The sequence below is a fragment of the Labeo rohita genome, chromosome 24 (assembly GCF_022985175.1).
Source record: "Labeo rohita strain BAU-BD-2019 chromosome 24, IGBB_LRoh.1.0, whole genome shotgun sequence".
NCBI lineage: Eukaryota > Metazoa > Chordata > Actinopteri > Cypriniformes > Cyprinidae > Labeo > Labeo rohita.
Window position 1 is genome coordinate 1,073,920 of NC_066892.1, and position 22,318 is coordinate 1,096,237.

Consider the following 22,318-nt stretch of genomic DNA (forward strand, 5'->3'; position numbering starts at 1 on the left):
TTCCAGTGGCTTTGAAACTGCTTTACAGACTCATAGACACGCCTGTATTACACACGTCACTCAAAAACAGAACCAGGAAACAGGAAACACATGACTGAAGGGAAAAAGAAAGTGAAAGTTTAGTTGAGCTGTTGTGTGTTTGTGCCTCTGTATTCATGCAGTAAAATGGCAGAAGCCAGATTTTCTCAGGATGAGTTGACGTGTCCAGTGTGTCTGGATCTCCTGAAGAAACCAGTGACCATCCAGTGTGGACACAGTTACTGTAAGAGCTGTATTACAGGCTTCTGGGATCAGGAGGATCAGAAGAAAGTCTACAGCTGCCCTCAGTGCAGACAGACCTTCAGTCCAAGACCTGCTTTAGCTACAAACACCATGCTGGCTGAACTGGTGGAGAAACTGAAGAAGACCAAACTTCCTGCTGACTGTTACGCTGGAGCTGGAGATGTGCAGTGTGACGCCTGTACTGGAACAAAATACAAAGCCGTCAAGTCCTGTCTGGTGTGTCAGAACTCTTACTGTAAGAATCACCTTGAACAACATGAGAGTTTCTTTAAAGGAAAGAGACACAATTTGACTGATGCCACTGGACGACTGCAGGAGATGATCTGCCAGAAACATGAAAAACATCTGGAAATGTACTGTATTACTGACCAACAATTCATTTGTATGCTGTGTACAAAATATGAACATAAAAACCACAACACTGTATCAGCTGCAGCACAGAGGACAGAGAAACAGGTATTTAAAACTAGCAATCAAGATAATACTCAATAGTGATTCAATAGTCTGTTTATTTTCTGTGTAGAGCCACAGATTAATGATGCATTAACACTTTCAGTTTGAACTTCTATGTCTGTGTCAACTTCACTTTTATTATACTTAAGCTTGCAGTGGGAAACAGACCTTAATCTTCATGATAATTCATGTACAATGGTGGTAAACAATCATTCTTTCAAGAGTTTGAACCTACAGATATTAGTTATTAGTTCCACATTTACTGGATTCATCAGTTCACATGATGATTTAGTGCCAGTAGTTTTCTGTAATATTTACTATCATCTGTTTGTCCTGCAGAAGCAGCTGAAGGAGACGCAGAAGACGTTCCAGCAGAGAATCCAGCAGAGAGAGAAAGATCTTCAGCAGCTGAGAGAGGCTGTGGAGTCTCATAAGGTGAGTCTGGAGAAGAAGAGAAGTTTGTCTCAGTCTCAGTTCAGACTCTCTTGTCTCTTTCAGTCCCACTGAAGCCTGAATCACTGTGTGTCCTAACAGCGCTCTGCACAGACAGCAGTGGAGGACAGTGAGAGGATCTTTACTGAGCTCATCCGCTCCATTGAGAGAAGCCGCTCTGAGCTGATACAGCTGATCAGAGATCAGGAAAAGGATGCAGTGAGTCGAGCTGAAGGACGACTGGAGCAACTGGAGCAGGAGATCAATGATCTGAGGAGGAGAGACACTGAGCTGGAGCAGCTTTCACACACACAGGATCACATCCAGTTCCTGCAGGTAACACAGATCTAGAAGAACACCATCATAGTGGACTTGAGACACATCTTGTTGTGACAGGAGACTTACAGAGAAACATTTCATCAGTGTCTTATTATACAATCATCAGTCAGACTCTCATCTGATCATCCCTTTTTGAAATAGACGCCGCTTGCAAATGGCTCTGGAAATTTCTTAGGAATCATTTCTCTGAGCTCTTTCTTCTTACTTGAAAATATGTACAGTATTATTAACCTGTACGTTGCTCAAATGGCTCTCTATTAGAACTTTTCTTTTGTTTTAAATCACTTGTATAAGCAGTGTCCCTATGTGGAGCTGATGAGTTTTGATTTCTGTTTTCTGTAGAGTTTCCAGTCTCTCTCAGCACCTCCTGAATCTACAGATGAAAATGACGATCCCTTCAGTTCTTTTGTCTCTTTTGATGACCTGAGAGAATCTGTCCATCAGCTGAGAGACAAACTGGAGGATTTCTGCAAAGAGGAGCTCAAGAGGATCTCAGACAGAGGTAAAGTCCTGGAGATTCATCTGCTCTCAGAAACGAGTCCATCATCATCTCATATCATGGAGAACATCATATTAGAAATGTGTTAGGAATGGATGCAGGATCATGAGAATCACACTGTTCATGTCTGTTGATTTCCACAGACACTTTCACCAGCATTGTTCCCAGAACCAGGAACGACTTCCTACAATGTAAGTCAGTAAGAAAACAAGCAGAAAAACTCACTGAGTGTGTTCATGTTCTTCCTGTAGAAGGTGAAAGAAGAGTTTTATAATTGATGATGTAAATGATGATTTGCACAGGATATCTGCTCATCTGTACTGAGACACTGATGATACACTGAACATGAAGAGTTCAGCTACATGAAAACATCAAACAGATTCATAATTCCTGATTCTGATGTGTTTTATCTCCATCAGATTCCCATCAGCTCACTCTGGATCTGAACACAGTGAATAAACACCTCCATCTGTCTGAGAGCAACAGAGTGATTACTTACACTGACACAGTCCAGCCGTATCCTGATCATCCAGACAGATTTGATCAATGGCCTCAGGTGTTGTGTAGAGAGAGTGTGTGTGGACGCTGTTACTGGGAGCTGGAGTGGAGTGGAGAGAGAGGTGTGTTTATATCAGTGTCATATAAGAGCATCAGCAGGAAGGGACATCATAATAAGTGTTTGTTTGGAACTAATGATCAGTCCTGGAGTTTGTACTGCAGTCCTTCCAGTTACTCATTCAAACACAATAACATATGGACTGATCTCCCTGTAAAGCCCATCAGCAGTAGAATAGGAGTGTTTGTGGATCACAGTGCAGGAACTCTGTCCTTCTACAGCGTCTCTGACACAATGAGCCTCATCCACACAGTCCAGACCACATTCACTCAGCCGCTCTATCCTGGGTTTTGTGTTCGTTCTGGATCATCAGTGAAACTGTGTTGAAGAATCAAAACAGACTGACAAGAGATTCTACCCAACATGCTTTGAGCTGCATGATAAATCAGTAACAGTGAGATGATATAGAATCTCTTTTCATGACATTAATACTGCAGCTGAACATCTGTCACTGAAATAACGTCACATTTCGGAGACGTCTATTAGATGTCTTTAAGATGTTTATGATTTAGAATGTATGTAAAACTGACATTCTAAATCTAAATCAGTCTGCCAGATGTTTGTACACAGCAGATGCTTTCCAGATCAAGAGATCTTTAACAGACATCTTGCAGACATGCATGTGCTATCTGGGGTAGTACCTCCTCAGACATTACCCGATTTTGGAAGTGCCAAAGCTCTTTGCATTTACTTTAATAATAGCCAGGTGTGTGGAGACTAAACTTAAGAATGAGGAACCTGCCAGACATTATCTTATTACTGGGTGATGTGAGAGTCTGTAGTATTTACCATTGGAAAAAGTGTAACCGCTAACTTAGATCATGTGAGGCACCTCAGCCAATCATATAATGGCAGTCAGATGAGTCAGCTTCCAAACAAAAAACTTTTCCCACTCGAAATTACACCTTTTGCAGTAGTCAAGACAAACTAAGGAGGTGTGAACATGCCAGAAGTTAAAAGGCCACTACTCAGGGACCCAGGCTGTGTGACCTCCCCACCCTGGCAGGACTTTAATCCATGTTGCAAATTTCCACCCAGGAAAGAACTCTCCCAAACACAACCAAGTCAGAGTAACATCACTGAAGATGTCAGTCTTCAACACAGATGAACTCGATCACAACTCCAGCACCATCGAACAGTCAAACCATCCAGACTTTCATCCGAGACTACATCTAGTCACTTGTTGCTGCCTAATGGTTAGAGGATCAGCACCAGCAGGACATGTTGTGCCCTGTCCCAAATAAAACACTTCATGTGCACTTGTGGTCTTACGGACTTAGTTATGTGTTTGTGCCTTAGTATAAGAAAACTTGTGCACAATCACATGAATATTGATTCTTTAATTCCTTTTAAATCAAGTCCAGTCATCTTTGTTTATACAGCGCTTTTTACAATACAGAATGTGCCAAAGCAGCTTTACAATGTCAAACAGGAAAATAGTGTCGATAATGCAAACTATTCCAATTTATACAAAGTATTATGTGCCTTTTCTTGTGCTTCTGAAAAAAAAAATCACTTCATTTATTAAAACTTTGGTTTCCAATTTAATTCTGAGTCATTTGTTGTTGTAATCTGACTCCAATTTCAAGTGACTATACCAGGATAGTAGTTTTAGAAGCTGAGGTTTGTTGTGTTTTTAAGTAAATACTTTATTATTTCGGACACACTATGCTTTCAGTTACCTAATTTCTTATTTTCAGATTACAGATCTCTCGAATGTTCAATGGATGAACAGAGTAGTTGATTGTAATATTAATTCAGCTACAGTTAATTCTGGCAGCTGGTCAAACAAGTTATGATTAATTATTCATATTTCCCTTTTTCTGTTCATAAAAAATGCTTCATTGGGCATAAATAACACTGATAGGAGTCACTCAAACTTAGAAGCCATTAAAAAATATATTTGGTTTGTCATTAAACAATGGACAATATAATACAATATTTAAAAAATTACTCATGTCCTTTTTTCATTCCTCGATTGACATCCATTTAAAAAAAATGGCATACTGCCAAAGCTGCAGTGTTAGCATTAGTTGTTGCAGGCTTGGCTTCTAGTGGCTCTGAACCTGCTTTACAGACTCGCAGACACGCCTGTTCATGGTGTGTGTGTTTGTTTGTTCACTACTCACTACTGTTTGTGTGCACTTGGGTTAAATGCAGGGCACAAATTCTGAGTATGGATCACCCTACGTGGCCACATGTCACGCCCTTTCCTTTTCCTTTCCAAACACAAAACCAGGAAACAGGAATCAGGAGTTCAGTGAAAGAGAAACTGAAGTGTAGTTGAGCTGTTGTGTGTTTGTGTCTCTGTATTCATGCAGTAAAATGGCAGAAGCCAGATTTTCTCAGGATGAGTTGACATGTCCAGTGTGTCTGGATCTCCTGAAGGATCCAGTGACCATCCAGTGTGGACACAGTTACTGTAAGAGCTGTATTACAGGCTGCTGGGATCAGGAGGATCAGATGAGAGTCTACAGCTGCCCTCAGTGCAGACAGACCTTCAGTCCAAGACCTGCTTTAGGGAAAAACACCATGCTGACTGAACTGGTGGAGACACTGAAGAAGACCAAACTTCCTGCTGACTGTTACGCTGGAGCTGGAGATGTGCAGTGTGACGTCTGTACTGGAACAAAATACAAAGCCATCAAGTCCTGTCTGGTGTGTCAGGAATCTTACTGTCAAATTCATTTTGACCATCATGAGGAATTTCATTCACGTAAGCCACACAAAGTGATTGATGCCACTGGACGACTGCAGGAGATGATCTGCCAGAAACATCAGAAGCTCCTTAAGGTTTTCTGTCACACTGACCAGAAATGTATATGTGTGCTGTGTGCGATAGATGAACATAAAAACCATGACACTGTATCAGCTGCAGCACAGAGGACAGAGAAAAAGGTATTTAAAACTAGCGATCAAGTTAATTCTCAGTATAGTGATCCAATAGTCTGTTTATTTTCTGTAAGGCACCACAGATTAATGATGCATTAACACTTTCAGTTTGAACCTCTACATCTGTGTCAATTTCACTTTTATTATACTTAAGCTTGCAGTGGGAAACAGACCTTAATCTTCATGATAATTCATGTACAATGGTGGTAAATGATAATTCTTTCCAGATTTTGAACCTACAGCCATTAGTTATCAGCTTTTACTGGATTCATCTGTTCACATGATGATTTAGTGACAGTACTGTTCTGTCACATTTACTATCATCTGTTTGTCCTGCAGAAGCAGCTGAAGGAGACACAGAAGACGTTCCAGCAGAGAGAGAAAGATCTTCAGCAGCTGAGAGAGGCTGTGGAGTCTCATAAGGTGAGTCTGGAGAAGAAGAGAAGTTTGTCTCAGTCTCAGTTCAGACTCTCTTGTCTCTTTCAGTCCCACTGAAGCCTGAATCACTGTGTGTCCTAACAGCGCTCTGCACAGACAGCAGTGGAGGACAGTGAGAGGATCTTTACTGAGCTCATCCGCTCCATTGAGAGAAGCCGCTCTGAGCTGATACGGCTGATCAGAGATCAGGAAAAGCGAGCGGTGAGTCGAGCTGAAGGACGACTGGAGCGACTGGAGCAGGAGATCAATGATCTGAGGAGGAGAGACACTGAGCTGGAGCAGCTTTCACACACACAGGATCACATCCAGTTCCTGCAGGTAACACAGATCTAGAAGAACACCATCATAGTGGACTTGGTTTTATGAGTATCTTATTATATAATCATCAGTCAGACTCTCATCTGATCATCTTCTTCTGAAAGAGAGGCTGCTTACAAATGGCTTTCAGCTCTGGAAATGTTTTGGGAATCATTTCTCTGAGCTATTCTTACTTGAAATATTTATTATTAAATATATATTAACCTGTACGTTGCTCAAATGGCTCTTATATCAGAACTTTTCTTTTGGTTTAAATCACTTGTATAAGAAGTGTCCCCGTGTGAAGCTGATGAGTTTTGATTTCTGTTTTCTGTAGAGTTTCCAGTCTCTCTCAGCACCTCCTGAATCTACAGACGAAAATGATGATCCCTTCAGTTCTCTCTTCTCTTTTGATGACCTGAGAGAATCTGTCCATCAGCTGAGAGACAAACTGGAGGATTTCTGCAAAGAGGAGCTCAAAAAAATCTCAGACATAGGTAAAGTCTTGGAGATTCATCTGCTCTCAGAAACGAGTCCATCATCATCTCATATCATGGAGAACATCATATTAGAAATGTGTTAGGAATGGATGCAGGATCATGAGAATCACACTGTTCATGTCTGTTCATTTCCACAGTCACATTCACCAACATTGATCTCTGGACCAGGAACGACTTCCTACAATGTAAGTCAGTAAGAAAACAAGCAGAGAAACTCACTGAGTTTGTTCATGTTCTTCCTGTAGAAGGTGAAAGAAGAGTTTTATAATTGATGATGTAAATGATGATTTGCACAGGATATCTGCTCATCTGTACTGAGACACTGATGATACACTGAACATGAAGAGTTCAGCTACATGAAAACATCAAACAGATTCATAATTCCTGATTCTTGTTTTATCTCCATCAGATTCCCATCAGCTCACTCTGGATCTGAACACAGTGAATAAACACCTCCGTCTGTCTGAGAGCAACAGAGAGATTACTTACACTGGAACAGTCCAGTCGTATCCTGATCATCCAGACAGATTTCATTATTGGTGTCAGGTGTTGTGTAGAGAGAGTGTGTGTGGACGCTGTTACTGGGAGCTGGAGTGGAGTGCTGGTATATTAGGTGGTGTGGATATAGCAGTGTCATATAAGAGCATCAGCAGAAAGGGATTGGCTGATGAATGTGTGTTTGGACGTAATGATCAGTCCTGGAGTTTGTACTGCTCTCCCTCCAAATACTCCTTTGGACACAGTAACATATGGACTGATCTCCCTGTAAAGCCCATCAGCAGTAGAATAGGAGTGTTTGTGGATCACAGTGCAGGAACTCTGTCCTTCTACAGCGTCTCTGACACAATGAGCCTCATCCACACAGTCCAGACCACATTCACTCAGCCGCTCTATCCTGGGTTTTTGGTTTCTAGAGGATCATCAGTGAACCTGTGTTAATTAATCATAGTAGACTGATGAGAGATTTTACCCATAATGCTTTGAGCTGCATGATAAATCAGTAACAGTGAGATGTTAGAGTCTTTTCTCTCCAAAACATTAATACTGCAGCTGAACTTCTGTCAGTGAAATAACATGTCCAAATGAAGTTTGATAAACCGTCATAATGGGCCTGTTTACACCTGGTCACTTCATGTGTTTTCTTTGATCGGATAGCTATCCAGTCATGAAATAACCTTGTGTAAAGGTCCTCCGAAATGCTTTCAAGACAGATTTAAATCCGATCAGTCAAAACCACTTCAGGATGTGGTCTGGAACATATTCCAGACTAAACTGGTGAAGTGTAAATGTATCTGGTTGTCAAAACCACATGTGTAATTTGTGTGTCATGTGTGTTATAGGTGCAGGTAACACTTTAGATTACTGTTCGGTCATTAATGAATAGCTAAACAGGCACTGTTAACATTATAGTAACTATTGTTAACTAACAAGAAACTCTGATTAGCGAATCAGTAAGTAATAGCACTCAGTTGAAAGTGGTAGTTCACTATTAGCTAATCAGTAACTACAATTTTTTTCATATTTTCCAAAACAAATACTAAGAATTTATATACTACTAAACTATACAGGTTACTAATTAATAGGAATGACGCAAAATGTGTAATTAATTCTAAAGTCAAGATCACAGTAACCCATTAGTAATGACTTAAGTAATGACTACTTATTTGGATTGGTAACACTTTGGAATAACTTTTACTAAATCATTAACAAACATTCTATAAAGTTGAACTAATCATTACCTTATATATATACACATATCTAGAAATATAAGATCATGTGCTTGCTAATGTTAACTAATCACATTATTAATCATTACCAAATGATTAACAGATCATTAATGTAAATTGAAATGCTTACAAATGTCATCAAACTATCAATTTATATGATTATGCATTTTTTTTAAAAGTCCTTAAACGATTTTGACATGGTTTACCATTATTAAAAGCTTCATTAATAAATTATTAACAAACATTATATAATGCTTTATGGATCATTAGTTAATATTTACAAATATCATTAAACTTTCAATGTGTTTTAAGAATCTACAAATGGTTGTAACAAAAATTATATACAATGATTACAAGTTTATTTGTTAAGGAACTTTTGAAATGTCATTAAACTTCAGTTTACATACTAGCTAATGCTCACTTTTACAGCTTAATTAGTCATTTTAAGCACTTCACAAATTATTCATGTTAATATATTCATTAACTCAAAATCACAGCCTGTAAAGGTCATATATTTGGTCTTTGTTTGTTGTGAAGATTTATACTATTTGCACATCTTAAATCATCCATTGATCATTTGTTAATGTTTTTGCAGTACCCAATCTGAAGCGGAAACTATTCATCAACTGTAAATGTTTATGAACATTTACTAATCATTAGTACCTCTGTGAGCAGTCATTTTGATTGCAAAAAGTGTTCCAAATTACTGGAATTCACCCTATTTTCACATCTTTACAAATCATTTATGAATCATTTGTAGTGTTTTTGCAGTACCCAATCTAAAGTTGAGACTATTCATCATTTTTAAATGTTTATAAACATTTACAAAAAAATGTATCTTTATTGGCACTGGACTTTTGGCTATTGTAATAATGTTTATGTAAAGGGTGGTTAGTTGAGTTTAGCTCAATGCTTGGTAAACACATAACACATAACACATTGTAATTTGTGTGCAAAACATGTTTTTATTACCTCAACACTTACCTCAACAAGTATACTATTTGTATCATTAAACAGAATATTCCTTGAATCGTACATCAACAGGTGGGGGAAAAACAACAAATTTTTAAGAAAATACTTCATTTAATTTATCAAAATAATACAATATAAACAGATTGAATCATGTTGCCTAGTAATCAGATAGTAATCGTACACTGCTGACCCCTTACCCAACCCTTAAACCTACCATACCACCAAAACTGAGCCTAACCTTACCCGTAACAAACCTAAAAAACAGCAGTGTGTTGTGCACTAACAAAAGCTTTTAATCATTGTATAACATCTGTTAAAATCATTTGCAGATTTTAAATAAGAAGTTTAATGACATTTGCAAGGTTTTGGATAATAGCGACTCAAGCCTGAGTCAATGCCTGATAAGGAGCTCGAGCCAGCAACCACATCTGTCCCAGAAGAGGAGCCTAAGGTGTTGGCTGACCAAGTATGTGAGCCAGCCATATCATCCACACCACTGAGGATTTCAGAGGAACTGGGTGAGCAAATATAGTTAATTGACTGGGAAATGGAGGTAATGCTTCCACCCTGCCTACCCACGAACTTTCCTCCTGTGTGTTTTTGTTGTCACTGATTCCACTCGGCTTACAGTCTTTGTTGGGCCTCAAATCTCCCGGTGTAACCTTTGTCAGTCAGGCTCAACTTTCTATCTTGGATCCTCCCTCCATGAATTCTGCCATGGGTCACCTCCATTATGTCCGACTCCTGGGTCACTCAAGGACCCCATTGCCTGTTTACTCCTTCATGGTTCTCCACACTGTCTACACCTTAGATTCATCATCACCTGGACCTAGTTTCTCAGTTAGTGTGATTAATAATTTTACTTTTAAACTTAATAATTAAACCTTTACTTTTTGCCTCATTAGTTAGCGTGTTATCCCCTGTCTGTTGGTTCTGTACTATTGTCTGGTGTTGTCTGTGTTTACTTCCCTGTTATGGTTGTGTTTTGCTTACTATTTTGTATCTAAATCTATATTAACATGCAGGTAAACAAATAAACATTAGTATTGTTAGTGTTCAAGGATTAAGTGTTGATTTCTTTTTAAAACAAGTTTGATAAAGAATAATCTAAAAGCAATTCATTTCCTAACATGAGTAACAGATTATGATACTAACTATAGTCATGATTTAATCAGTAACAGACTTCAATTTAATAGTAATCTACCCAGCACTGCCTATCATTGGATGGTCGCAGGTCACGTGATCCATCAGAAGTGGTTCCTGCCAGTCACTTTTCTAATGTTATCCTTATTGGTAAGCGTGTTGATGAATCAGAAAAGACAGATGAGAGATTTTACCCATAATGCTTTGAGCTGCATTATGGGTTATAGATTTATATATAACCCATATGTTATAGATTTCCTGGTTATAGATTTTCTTTCCTTTAAGTGGATGGAAGTGTGTGTGTCAGCTACTAAATGCCCACAGAGAGGCCAGAGGCAGGTCAGTACTATCCCTATTTAAGTAGCTAACAATTGTAAAAACACAACTCTATCACAGGATTTAGCATTTGTCCCCTAAAAGAAACCAAATGCCTTGCTGAGTTCAAGGGAAAAAAATAAAGGTTGCAAATAAAACAGCTGTTCATCTCCTGCTCAACTCATATTTTCTACATTGGTAGGGACGCTTTACCTCAACAGTACATGTTTAGATAATAAAACATTGTTGATAATCACACAAAAGTGTTTATTTAGCATCGTAAAGCCTCTCATCTATCCACATTCATTAAAAAAAACAGCCTCTTGTCTGCTTATCTTTGTATCGCAAAAGCTGCAGTGTTAACGTTAATTATTACGCTTTTTTGGCTAAAGCCTTGAATCTGCTTTACAGACTTGTAGACACGCCTGTTTTACAAACGTCACTTAAACACAGAAACAGGAAACAGTGATAAACTGAGTTCAGGGAAACAGAAACTTAAGTGTAGTTGAGCTCTTGTGTGTTTGTGTCTCTGTATTCATGCAGTAAAACAGCAGAAGCCAGATTTTCTCAGGATCAGTTGACGTGTCCAGTTTGTCTGGATCTCCTGAAGGATCCAGTGACCATCCAGTGTGGACACAGTTACTGTAAGAGCTGTATTACAGACTGCTGGGATCAGGAGGATCAGAAGAGAGTCTACAGCTGCCCTTAGTGCAAAGAGACCTTCAGACCAAGACCTGCTTTAGCCAGAAATACCATGATGGCTGAAGTAGAGGAGACACTGAAGAAGACCAAACTTCCTGCTGACTGTGATGCTGGAGCTGGAGATGTGCAGTGTGACGTCTGTACTGGAAGAAAATACAAAGCTGTCAAGTCCTGTCTGGTGTGTCAGGAATCTTACTGTCAAACTCATTTTGACCGTCATGAGGAGTTTCATTCACGTAAGCCACACAAAGTGATTGATGCCACTGGACGACTGCAGGAGATGATCTGCCAGAAACATGGGAAAAATCTGGAAATGTACTGTATTACTGACCAGCAATGCATTTGTGAGCTGTGTACAAAATATGAACATAAAAACCACAACACTGTATCAGCTGCAGCACAGAGGACAGAGAAACAGGTATTTAAAACTAGACACTAATGAAATATTGTTAAACGCTCCACGTGCTTCATGATACTTTATGTACGATAATTTCTGTGTGGAGTTTGCATGTTCTCCATGTGTCTGTGTGGGTTTCCTCCGGGTGCTCCAGTTTCCCCCACAATCCAAAGACATGCAGTATAGGTGAATTGGACAGTCTAAATTGACCGTAGTGTGTGAATGAGTGAGTGGTGGTGAGTGGGGATGCACAAGTTAGTGCACTCCTAAGGGCTGGGTTGCTGCAGGAAAGGCATCTGGCGTAAAACCTGTGCCAAATCGGCTGTGCGGATCACTCCGCTGTGGCGACCCCAGATCAAGGGAGCAAACCAAAGGAGAGAGAGAGAGTTTTCTGTGAGATTTAGTATCATCTGTTTGTCTTGCAGAAGCAGCTGAAGGAGACGCAGAAGACGTTCCAGCAGAAAATCCAGCAGAGAGAGAAAGATCTTCAGCAGCTGAGAAAGGCTGTGGAGTCTCATAAGGTGAGTCTGGAGAAGAAGAGAAGTTTGTCTCAGTCTCAGTTCAGACTCTCTTGTCTCTTTCAGTCCCACTGAAGCCTGAATCACTGTGTGTCCTAACAGCGCTCTGCACAGACAGCAGTGGAGGACAGTGAGAGGATCTTTACTGAGCTCATCCGCTCCATTGAGAGAAGCCGCTCTGAGCTGATACGGCTGATCAGAGATCAGGAAAAGCGAGCGGTGAGTCCAGCTGAAGAACAACTGAAACGACTGGAGCAGGAGATCAATGATCTGAGGAGGAGAGACGCTGAGATGGAGCAACTTTCACACACACAGGATCACATGCAGTTCCTGCAGGTAACACAGATCTAGAAGAACACCATCATAGTGGACTTGAGACACATCCTGCTGTGACAGGAGACTCACACAGAAACATTTCACCAGTGTCTTATTACAGCATTTCCCAACTCCAGTCCTTGTGCCCCTCTGCTCTGCATATTTCATATGTATCTCTTATCACGTACGAAGTTTATTCTATTCAGCTGTAAGTGCTCTGCAAAGTGGACATCGCAGGATATTCCGTCATGATTATAATTCAAAATGACTATATATGTTCTATTCAAAGGAGTTAGGAAACGCTGTCTTATTATGTAATCATCAGTCAGACTCTCATCTAGTCTCATCTAAGAGACACCGCTTACAAATGGATTAGGAATAATTTTTCGGAGCCATTTCTTCTGGAAGATATATTTATCTGTCAAACACCACTAGTGCCACGAACAGGTTAAATCTTTACTAGCATTTCAACCTTTTACCCTTATTTTTCTTTCTGATTTATTATGACAGTGAAATCAGTGATCAGTTAAAAAAAAATCATCAAAATTGCATCAGGTGATCCTCAAATCTGATAAAATTGAATTTGATTTTAGCAATCAGTCCCATTAGGATATCAGTCAAAAACGCAAGCTACTGCAAAATAAAGCAATGTTTGCTTGATTTTTCTTTAAATTCTGCATTTGCATGATTCATGAAATCCTGTAGTGACTGAGCAATGCTTCAGTGTATTGAAACCAAACAAAACTTGACCATGTATTGAAGGTCCTTGTGAAGTTTGAGTGTCTGTAACCAGTCTAAAGTTATAAATAATGGTCAATCTAATTGTAGCCTTTGACCTACGTTTCCTGATCAAATCTACTCAATCCTACAATAAGACTCCATTATTGTGTTTTAGCTGTGGAGGAGAGTTATGTTCTTAGCAGACGAGTAATTATCCAAACTATTTCCAAGAAAGTTCATATAGAGTGTAACTGGCAAATACTAGAATCTGTAGCTCTAATGTGATATAATGAATATGAGAAGAATGAAGCTGATGTTGTGGAAGTGCTGGATTGAGGTGAGTTACTAAAGATCAGTCAAGTCAACAAGAGCCACACAAATCTGATGTTCCTGCAGGTTATTGACTAATGTGTGGAGCTGATGAGTTTTGATTTCTGTTTTCTGTAGAGTTTCCAGTCTCTCTCAGCACCTCCTGAATCTACAGATGTAAATGATGATCCCTTCATTTCTCTCATCCCTTTTGATGATCTGAGAGAATCTGTCCATCAGCTGAGAAACAAACTGGAGGATTTCTGCAAAGACAAGCTCAAGAAGATCTCAGACAGAGGTAAAGTCCTGGAGATTCATCTGCTCTCAGAAATGAGTCCATCGTCATCTCATATCATGGAGAACTTCATATTAGAAATGTCTTAAGAATGAATGGCAGAATCATGAGAATCACACTGTTCATGTCTGTTGATTTCCACAGTCACATCCACCAGGATCAGGAAAAACCTCCTACAAAGTCAGTAAGAAAACAAGCAGAAAAACTCACTGAGTGTGTTCATGTTTTTTTCTGTAGGACAATGTTTTTCACCCTGGTCCTGGGCACTCCCCAACACTGCACATTTTGTTTGTCTCCTTATCTGACACACCCATTTTAGGTCATAGAGTTTTCTTTAATGCGTTCATGAGTTGATCATGAGTTGAATCAGGTGTGTTTGTTTAGGGAGACACACAAAATATACAGTGTTGGGGCACCCAGGACCAGGGTTGAAAAACACTGCTGTGGAAGGTGAGAGAAGAGTTTTATAATTGATGATGTAAATGATGATTTGCACAGGATATCTGCTCATCTGTACTGAGACACTGATGATACACTGAACATGAAGAGTTCAGCTACATGAAAACATCAAACAGATTCATAATTCCTGATTCTGATGTGTTTTATCTCCATCAGATTCCCATCAGCTCACTCTGGATCTGAACACAGTGAATAAATATCTCCATCTGTCTGAGAGCAACAGAGTGATTACTAACACTCGAACAGTCCATTCGTATCCTGATCATCCAGACAGATTTGATCATTGGTATCAGGTGTTGTGTAGAGAGAGTGTGTGTGGACGCTGTTACTGGGAGCTGGAGTGGAGTGGAAATAATGGTGTGTTTATATCAGTGTCATATAAGAGCATCAGCAGGAAGGGAATGGGTAAAAAGTGTGGGTTTGGATCTAATGATCAGTCTTGGAGTTTGTTCTGCCGTCCCTCCAAATACTTATTCAAACACAATAACATATGGACTGGTCTCCGTGTAAAGCCCATCAGCAGTAGAATAGGAGTGTTTGTGGATCACAGTGCAGGAACTCTGTCCTTCTACAGCGTCTCTGACACAGCGAGACTCATCCACACAGTCCAGACCACATTCACTCAGCCGCTCTATCCTGGGATTTTTGTTTTTAATGGATCATCAGTGAAACTGTTGATGAATTAGAATAGACTGTTGAGAAATTCTACCCATAATGCTTTGAGCTGCAGGCTAAATCAGTAACAGTAAGATGTTATAGAGTCTCTTTTCAGGGTGTCCACGGATCCTTAAAAAGTCTTAAAATGTCTTAAATTCATATTTGATGGGTCTTAAATATTTCTGGTCACATTACTGCTAAAATATATTCAGTCTGACAGATCTAATCAGTGTTTACAATCATTGGACAGACCAAAGATTTCTCTCTCATTGGATAGACTCTCACAGTCACTGCGTCATCCGACAGGATCGCAGTAGCAGAATAAAATTCAAACTTCCATTTTTTCTGTATATAATGCTCTCAATAATAATAATACAAACAGGTCGAGCTACAGCTAGTTCAGCTACAGCAACGTTACTTTAAAATGTTTTTATTTTTTTTTTACTTGCCTGACCGGACAAATGAAAGTGACGAAAACTAACCAGCGAAGCATCAAAACGCAAGAATGATTCTTCTTATTTTAATACGTTCAACGTAAACAGCGATTGATAATGGATAGTGTATTTCTGGTATTAAAATCACGCTGCCTGTGATCTCTCTTTGTGAGAGACTTCAACAAACTAGATAAAAAAGTTAGTCAAGACAAACTTTAAGTTGGCTTGAGAAAGCCAGACCAGAAAGTTTGAAAAGTAAAGAAAGTCTAAAAAGTTTAAAAAGTCTGATGGTTTTCAGTCTGAAGTAGTTTGAAGTTTAACATGATTAGCAAGTTGTTGGCATTCCGCTAGCATGATTGTCAAGTTGCTAGAATGTTTTTAGCATGATTAGCAAGTTGTTAGCATGTTGGTAGTATGTTTAGCAAGTTGCTAACATATTGCTAGCATGTTTAGCGTCATTAGCAAGTTGTTAGCAAGTTACTAGCATGTTGTTAGCATTAGTGTTGTTTTTGGCAGCCTGTTTTAATTTTAGTTTTAGTCTAGTCTTTGTGTGAAGCTGTCATTTTAGTTTTTATTAGTTTTAGTGATGTTCATACTCTTTTTAGTCTAGTCAAGTTTTAGTCAACTAAATGTCTGAGCATTTTAGTCTAGTTTTAGTTGACGAAAACTGATGACATTTTAGTCTAGTTTTAGTCAATGAAAATTGTATTTTAGTCTCTTTTTAGTAATGCAATTCTATTTAACCCAGTCAATATAGTATAAGTACCTAGTAGTATAGTCAAGATACAAATATGCGCACGTGATTGGTGTGTGTCAAACGGTGAACACAAAATTTTGCCTGGAGTCTGCCATTGGACCGGCAGAAGCATTGGCTCTGATCTGTCATAGCCTATTAGGGCTTAAACGGATCGCAGTGTGATACGTACAGACCAGGTCAAAACCCCACAGTTCGTCATGTGATTTCGCAGGTTAATTTGCCAATTTACACGTTCAAGCTATTTAAAATCACAAGAGGAAGAAATGAAACAGAACTCGATTCGTTACTTGCGTGCTGTTCTCGCATACACCCGAAGCCCGCACAAACACAAAGACGTGTTTCAGACTGAGCGGCAGACCGAGTTGATTCCTCTTTCACCGTTTAAGGTGCATGAATGGGCGTTTGCGGTTACGTCGCTATATTGGAAGTATTTTGGTTTTAAACCATGAAGGCGAGCCAATGGATATCAAACTTTGTGCAATAGTTATGCCGTGAACGTCTTAACTTCAGTTTTAACTTTACAATTCACTGTATAGAAAGTGAAAGTAAAAAATAACTGAGAGAGTTTTCTAACGCTCCAATACGGCGCATATTCTCTCAGACACGAATCTACTTCAACATGTGCTGATAACGGTATAAAACTGTCTAATTGTAATTTCAGGCTTATAATCCCCCTGGTCCACCAGTGGGTCTTGAGAAAGTGACGTTGCCTGCATCTGCGCAGTACACCTTGATACAGCCCACTTCAGAAATACTGCAAAAAAATAATAATAACGCGACTAAACAAAACGAAATATCGTTATAACATTTCATTTCGTCTAATTTTTGTCAACGGAAATGAAGAGACATTTTAGCATAGTTTTTATTTTGTAAACCACATTTAGTCTCGTTTTTATTCATCAACAATATTGCATTATAAATTTAATTACAATCATCATCACACGACCAGCATTTACGTTGCGTCTCGTCTCATTTTCGTCACGTGATAAAGGTTCGTTGATGACAATATTTAGTCATCATTTTCGTTGATGAAAGTAACACTAGTTGCTAACATGTTTCTAGCATGATTAGCAAGTTGTTGCCATGCTGTCAGCATGATTAGCAAGTTGCTAACATGTTTCTAGCATCATTAGCAAATTGTTAGCATGTTGCTAACATGTTTTTCTAAAATGATTAACAAGTTGCTAGCATGTTTCTAGCATGATTAGCAAGTTGTTAACAAGTTACTAGCATGTTGTTAGCATGATTAGCAAGTTGTTGACATGCTGTCATCATGATAAGCAAGTTGCTAGCAAGTTTTTAGCATGCTTAGTAAGTTGATAGCATGTTTTAGCATGATTAGCAAGTTGTTAGCATGCTGTTAGCATGATTAGCAAGTTGCTAACATGTTTCTAGCATGAGTAGCAAGTTGTTAATATGTAGGTAGTGTTTAGCAAGTTGCTAACATAATGCTAGCATGTTTCTAGCATCATTAGCAAGTTGTAAGAATGTTGCTAACATGTTTTTCTAAAATGATTGACAAGTTGCTAGCATGTTTCTAGCATGATTAGCAAGTTGTTAGCAAGTTACTAGCATGTTGTTAGCATGATTAGCAAGTTACTAGCAAGTTGCTAGCATGTTTTTAGCATGATTAGCAAGTTTCTGCTTGCTAGGCATAGATAGATAGATAGCCAACTTAATGTAAAGTTAAAAATTCAAAATGTACAGTTGTTGGGAGCTATTTTTCTGAATATTATCACTATTGCAAATGTTACGTTGATTTTAGTTCAACAAACAGTAGTAGTAGTAGAAGTAGTTAGTCAAGTAGTTATTAAGTTACTTAAATTTTAGACACAATATTTACTGTTTTGTTCTATTTCACCAACAAAAAAAAAAAAAAAAAGTGCACATTCTCCAAGCAAAACTCGGCTGTGTTTTGTTTCTAAATGATTCAGCGTTTTGAACGAATTAGTAAATAACTCAATGACTCACTCACCAAGTAACTTACCGCCACCTACTAGTAATTTAGTATGTTTAAAAGTATGTATTTTCTCTCCAACATTTCTTACTTGTATGTTTATAAATGTATTTAAAACATTAATTTCATAACATCATTTATTGCTGTTTTAATTTTGCAATGTAAATTATTTAATCTGACTGGTAACAGCCATATAGAATTCACTGTTAAATTGTTATAATTTGACATGAAAGGTGATGCATACATTTCAAAAGTAAAAAAAAGGCCTTTATAGAGGTAAATAAAAATGTAGATTTAAGTATGTAAAAGCTGATAGAACATTGATGAAAATATTGCTTCAGAATAAATTTCAGTGATGTGGTACTTTTATGGGGATATTGTTTGTGTAATATAAATTCACCGTATATTGTAGTAATAAATATCATTTATGACAGCGATGAATTTTTTTCTTTTTACATTAAACACATCAAATATTACATATATGTATTTAATATCATGTGTATCTCTGTTAGAGGTTTAGGTCTTAATTTTCATATAAGGTGGTGTTAAACAAGTGAAAAAATTTCACTTGTTCATGTCTGCAGAAACCCTGCTTCTTTTCTCTTCATTATATTAATAGTGCAGCTGAACTTCTGTCACTGAATAACTTGTATGAATAAATGTATGCAATAAATCCTTGTGTAGACAGTAAGATTAATGTGTGTGTGAGTCCTGTTGAGTGACAATGTGTTTTTTTGTGATTTTTATGTGTATCAGTCAAATTACATTTCAATAAATCATTTTCAATGTTGACCTTATGCCCTTTTCTACAGCGGCTGAGAGAGCTTAAAGCGCTACAAATAAAATACAAATACAAATACAAATGGTAACTAGTTAAACCATAGTAAACTAAAAACACTAACCATACTTTAACCATGGTATGTACACAAATGGTAATCAATGCGTGGGGAAAAAACAACAACATGGTTACTACACTTTTACTATAATCATTGTTGGGTTTCCCACCGTTGTGGTCTGTGCTTGCAGCACGTTTTTGTGTTTGGAGTATTTGCAGCGTGTTTCTGTTTTTGGATCATGTTTCTTTATTTGTTTGTGTTGTGGGTATTTGCAGTGCATTCCTGTTTTTGCAGCATGTTTCTGTTTTTGGTTGTGTAGGGAGTATTTGCAGCGTGGATGCTGTCCAACTGATGATGTTTTCTTAATTTGCTGGTGCTTTTTGCTGGGACGTTTGCTCAAATAACAAAAGAAGAGTCCACGATATTGTTTTAATTACTTTTAATCAAAAGGAATAAAATTGAGAAAGACTGATATCGGCAGTCAGAGGAGAGAACAATGTCAAATTTACCGTCCCTCCCATAGACGCAGCACTAGAAACACCCTCGCATTAGCGTTAACTACTTTTTTGTAATTTGATAAAAAGGTGATTTAATACAAAGTATAGTGTTAGAAATGTACATAAATTTAAAAAAAAAAACTAAATATGAAAAAAATTCAAGGATTTATGATGTTGATGACCATTAAAACGGGCATCACAGTTTTGTGAAAAGGGTCCATTGTTAACTGTTCCCCAAATGTCCTAACAAGAATTGTAGTAACAGTCATTTTTGACCTTGTGAGAATATTTAAGGTTAGGGTTAAGGTTCGGTTAAGAGAATAGAAAATACAGTTTGTACAGTGTAAAAAACATTAAATCTATGTAATTTCTATGTAAATCTATGTTTGTGTTCTGTAGTTCCGTAGTCACCTCACTGGCTGGAGTAGCAGGTCAGCTGATTTACCAGCAGTGCTGGGTAGTAACCGATTACATGGAATCTGGATTACATAATCAGATTACAAAAATTAGGTCCATTTACATTTATTCCTTTCACAGATGCTTTTATCCAAAGCGACCTACCGTTGAGGATAATAACAAGCGATTCGTCATAAGATGGCAATAAACATGAGAAGCACTTCTTTGAGGTGTTTTTCTGAATGTGTTTCATCTATTTGCTTACATTGTTTGAACTATATTTGTCACGAATCTGGTCGGTGTCCCGTTGTCCGCTCACCACCAGATGTCACACTCACCTCACCTACACACTCTGACTGTTGCACCACACTCCGGACTGCATCTCCCATCCTCCACCGCACTGATTGCGTCAGCCCCTGTGACCAATCAGGCGTTCTATAAAAGCCCCGGTCCTTCCCAGTGCACCTCACGGATTGTTGAATTGTTGTATTCTTGTATTCTTAGTATTTTCCTAGTTTCCTGTTCCGAGTTCCCAGTCCCCAGTGTTTTGTCCTTCCCGCCTGGTTTTCTCTCTTTGACCGACTAGCCGCCTGCCTTTTGGTCTATCGCTCTGGTTTATTGGATTATTCTCTTCGACTGCCTGTGATATACCTGTCTGCTCCTGTCTCGACCCTGCCTGTACGACTATGTCTTTGTCTCGCCCATGTAATAAAAGCTTGCATATGGATCCGCTCGCCTCTCGTCTCGTTCACCCGGTTACAATATTATATAGCTGTGTTTTGCCCACGCATGGTTGCGATGTGTTCATTGTGAACCTCAAAAATTAGACTTTTTTAGATTCTTAAAAAAACGTTATTATTTTATTTGAAAAAGTTAGTCATTTTATTTTATTGACAAAATATTTAGTTTGTCGTGTATATTTTTTTCAGTCGATCAGAATACATTTTAAACTGTCATATGGTCATGTTGCAACATGCCTCTCACGTGTTACAATGTACCCCACCTACAGGGTTGGCACTTTTCACTTCCGTTCTTTTGAGGTAAATAACGAAAAACGTATACACTGTAATTATGCAACAAAGCGACCTATTTGTACTAGACAACTGTGAAATTAATGTGGATAAAAAATTATACTCTGAACTCCACGTGGATTTACACAAACTGAGAAATTTAAAAAGTGTTAGGTTGTGCCCTGCGCTCCCCTAAGTTCCAATTCAAATGTAGTACCTCCTCAGACATTCCCCGATTTTGGATGTGCCAAAGGTCTTTGCATTTACTTTAATAGCAGCCAGGTGTGTCGAGACTAAACTCAGCAGGAATGAAGAACCTGTCAGAGATTGTCTTATTAATGGGAGATGTGAGGGTTTGTAGTACTTACCACTGGAAAAATCTGAATCAGAATCAGAAAGAGCTTTTATTGCCAAGTATGCTTGCGCATACTAGGAATTTGTTTAAGTGTCTTTAGCTTCCAGTACACAGAGACAGCAACAACATACAGACAATAAACATAAGCATAACTGCTAACTTAGATCATGTGAGGCACCTTAGCCAATCATATAATGGCAGACAGATGAGTCAGCTTCCAAACAAAGAAACTTTTCCCACTCAAAATTACACCTTTTGCAGTAGTCAAGACAAACTAAGGAGGTGTAAACTTGCCAGAAGTTAAAAGGCCACTACTCAGGGACCCAGGCTCTGTGACCTCCCCACCCTGGCAGGACTTTAATCCATGTTGCAAATTTCCACCCAGGAAAGAACTCTCCCAAACACAACCAAGTCAGAGTAACATCACTGAAGATGTCATTCTTCAACCAGATGAACTCGATCACAAATCCAGCACCATCGAACAGTCAAACCATCCAGACTTTCATCCGAGACTACATCTAGTCACTTGTTGCTGCCTAATGGTTAGAGGATCAGCACCAGCAGGACATGTTGTGCCCTGTCCCGAATGAAACACTTCATGTGCACTTGTGGTCTTACAGACTTAGTTATGTGTTTGTGCTTTAGTTTAAGAAAACTTGTGCACAATCACGTGAATATTGACTCTTGAAGTCCCTTTAAGTCCAGTCACCTTTGTTTATACAGCACTTTTTGAAATACAGAATGTGCCAAAGCAGCTTTACACTGTCAAACAGGAAAATAGTGTCGATAATGCAATCTA

General features: G+C 38.6%; 2 protein-coding genes and 1 pseudogene across 4 annotated transcripts; all 3 read left to right on the forward strand.

The window, feature by feature from the left end:
* Positions 1–112: 112 nt before the first annotated feature.
* Positions 113–22,121, forward strand: LOC127155978 (tripartite motif-containing protein 16-like). Of its 3 annotated transcripts, XM_051098624.1 has the most exons (7): positions 113–738; positions 1,075–1,170; positions 1,270–1,503; positions 1,849–2,008; positions 2,149–2,259; positions 2,425–2,625; positions 21,905–22,121. In XM_051098624.1, exons 1-7 carry the CDS (start codon positions 166–168, stop codon positions 22,039–22,041), a joined length of 1,512 nt encoding a protein of 503 aa, XP_050954581.1. In that variant the 5' UTR covers positions 113–165; the 3' UTR covers positions 22,042–22,121. The 3 variants fall into 3 exon arrangements, with proteins under 3 accessions (XP_050954581.1, XP_050954578.1, XP_050954579.1); XM_051098621.1 differs by lacking the exon at positions 21,905–22,121 and having other exon boundaries at positions 2,425–4,124; XM_051098622.1 differs by lacking the exon at positions 21,905–22,121 and having other exon boundaries at positions 2,149–2,196; positions 2,425–4,124.
* On the forward strand, positions 4,881–8,470 carry LOC127155986 (tripartite motif-containing protein 16-like). Its single transcript, XM_051098633.1, has 6 exons — positions 4,881–5,519; positions 5,853–5,936; positions 6,036–6,269; positions 6,586–6,745; positions 6,886–6,933; positions 7,158–8,470. Exons 1-6 carry the CDS (start codon positions 4,947–4,949, stop codon positions 7,685–7,687), a joined length of 1,629 nt encoding a protein of 542 aa, XP_050954590.1. The 5' UTR covers positions 4,881–4,946; the 3' UTR covers positions 7,688–8,470.
* Positions 9,842–19,175, forward strand: LOC127155775 (tripartite motif-containing protein 16-like; annotated as a pseudogene).
* Positions 22,122–22,318: the final 197 nt, after the last annotated feature.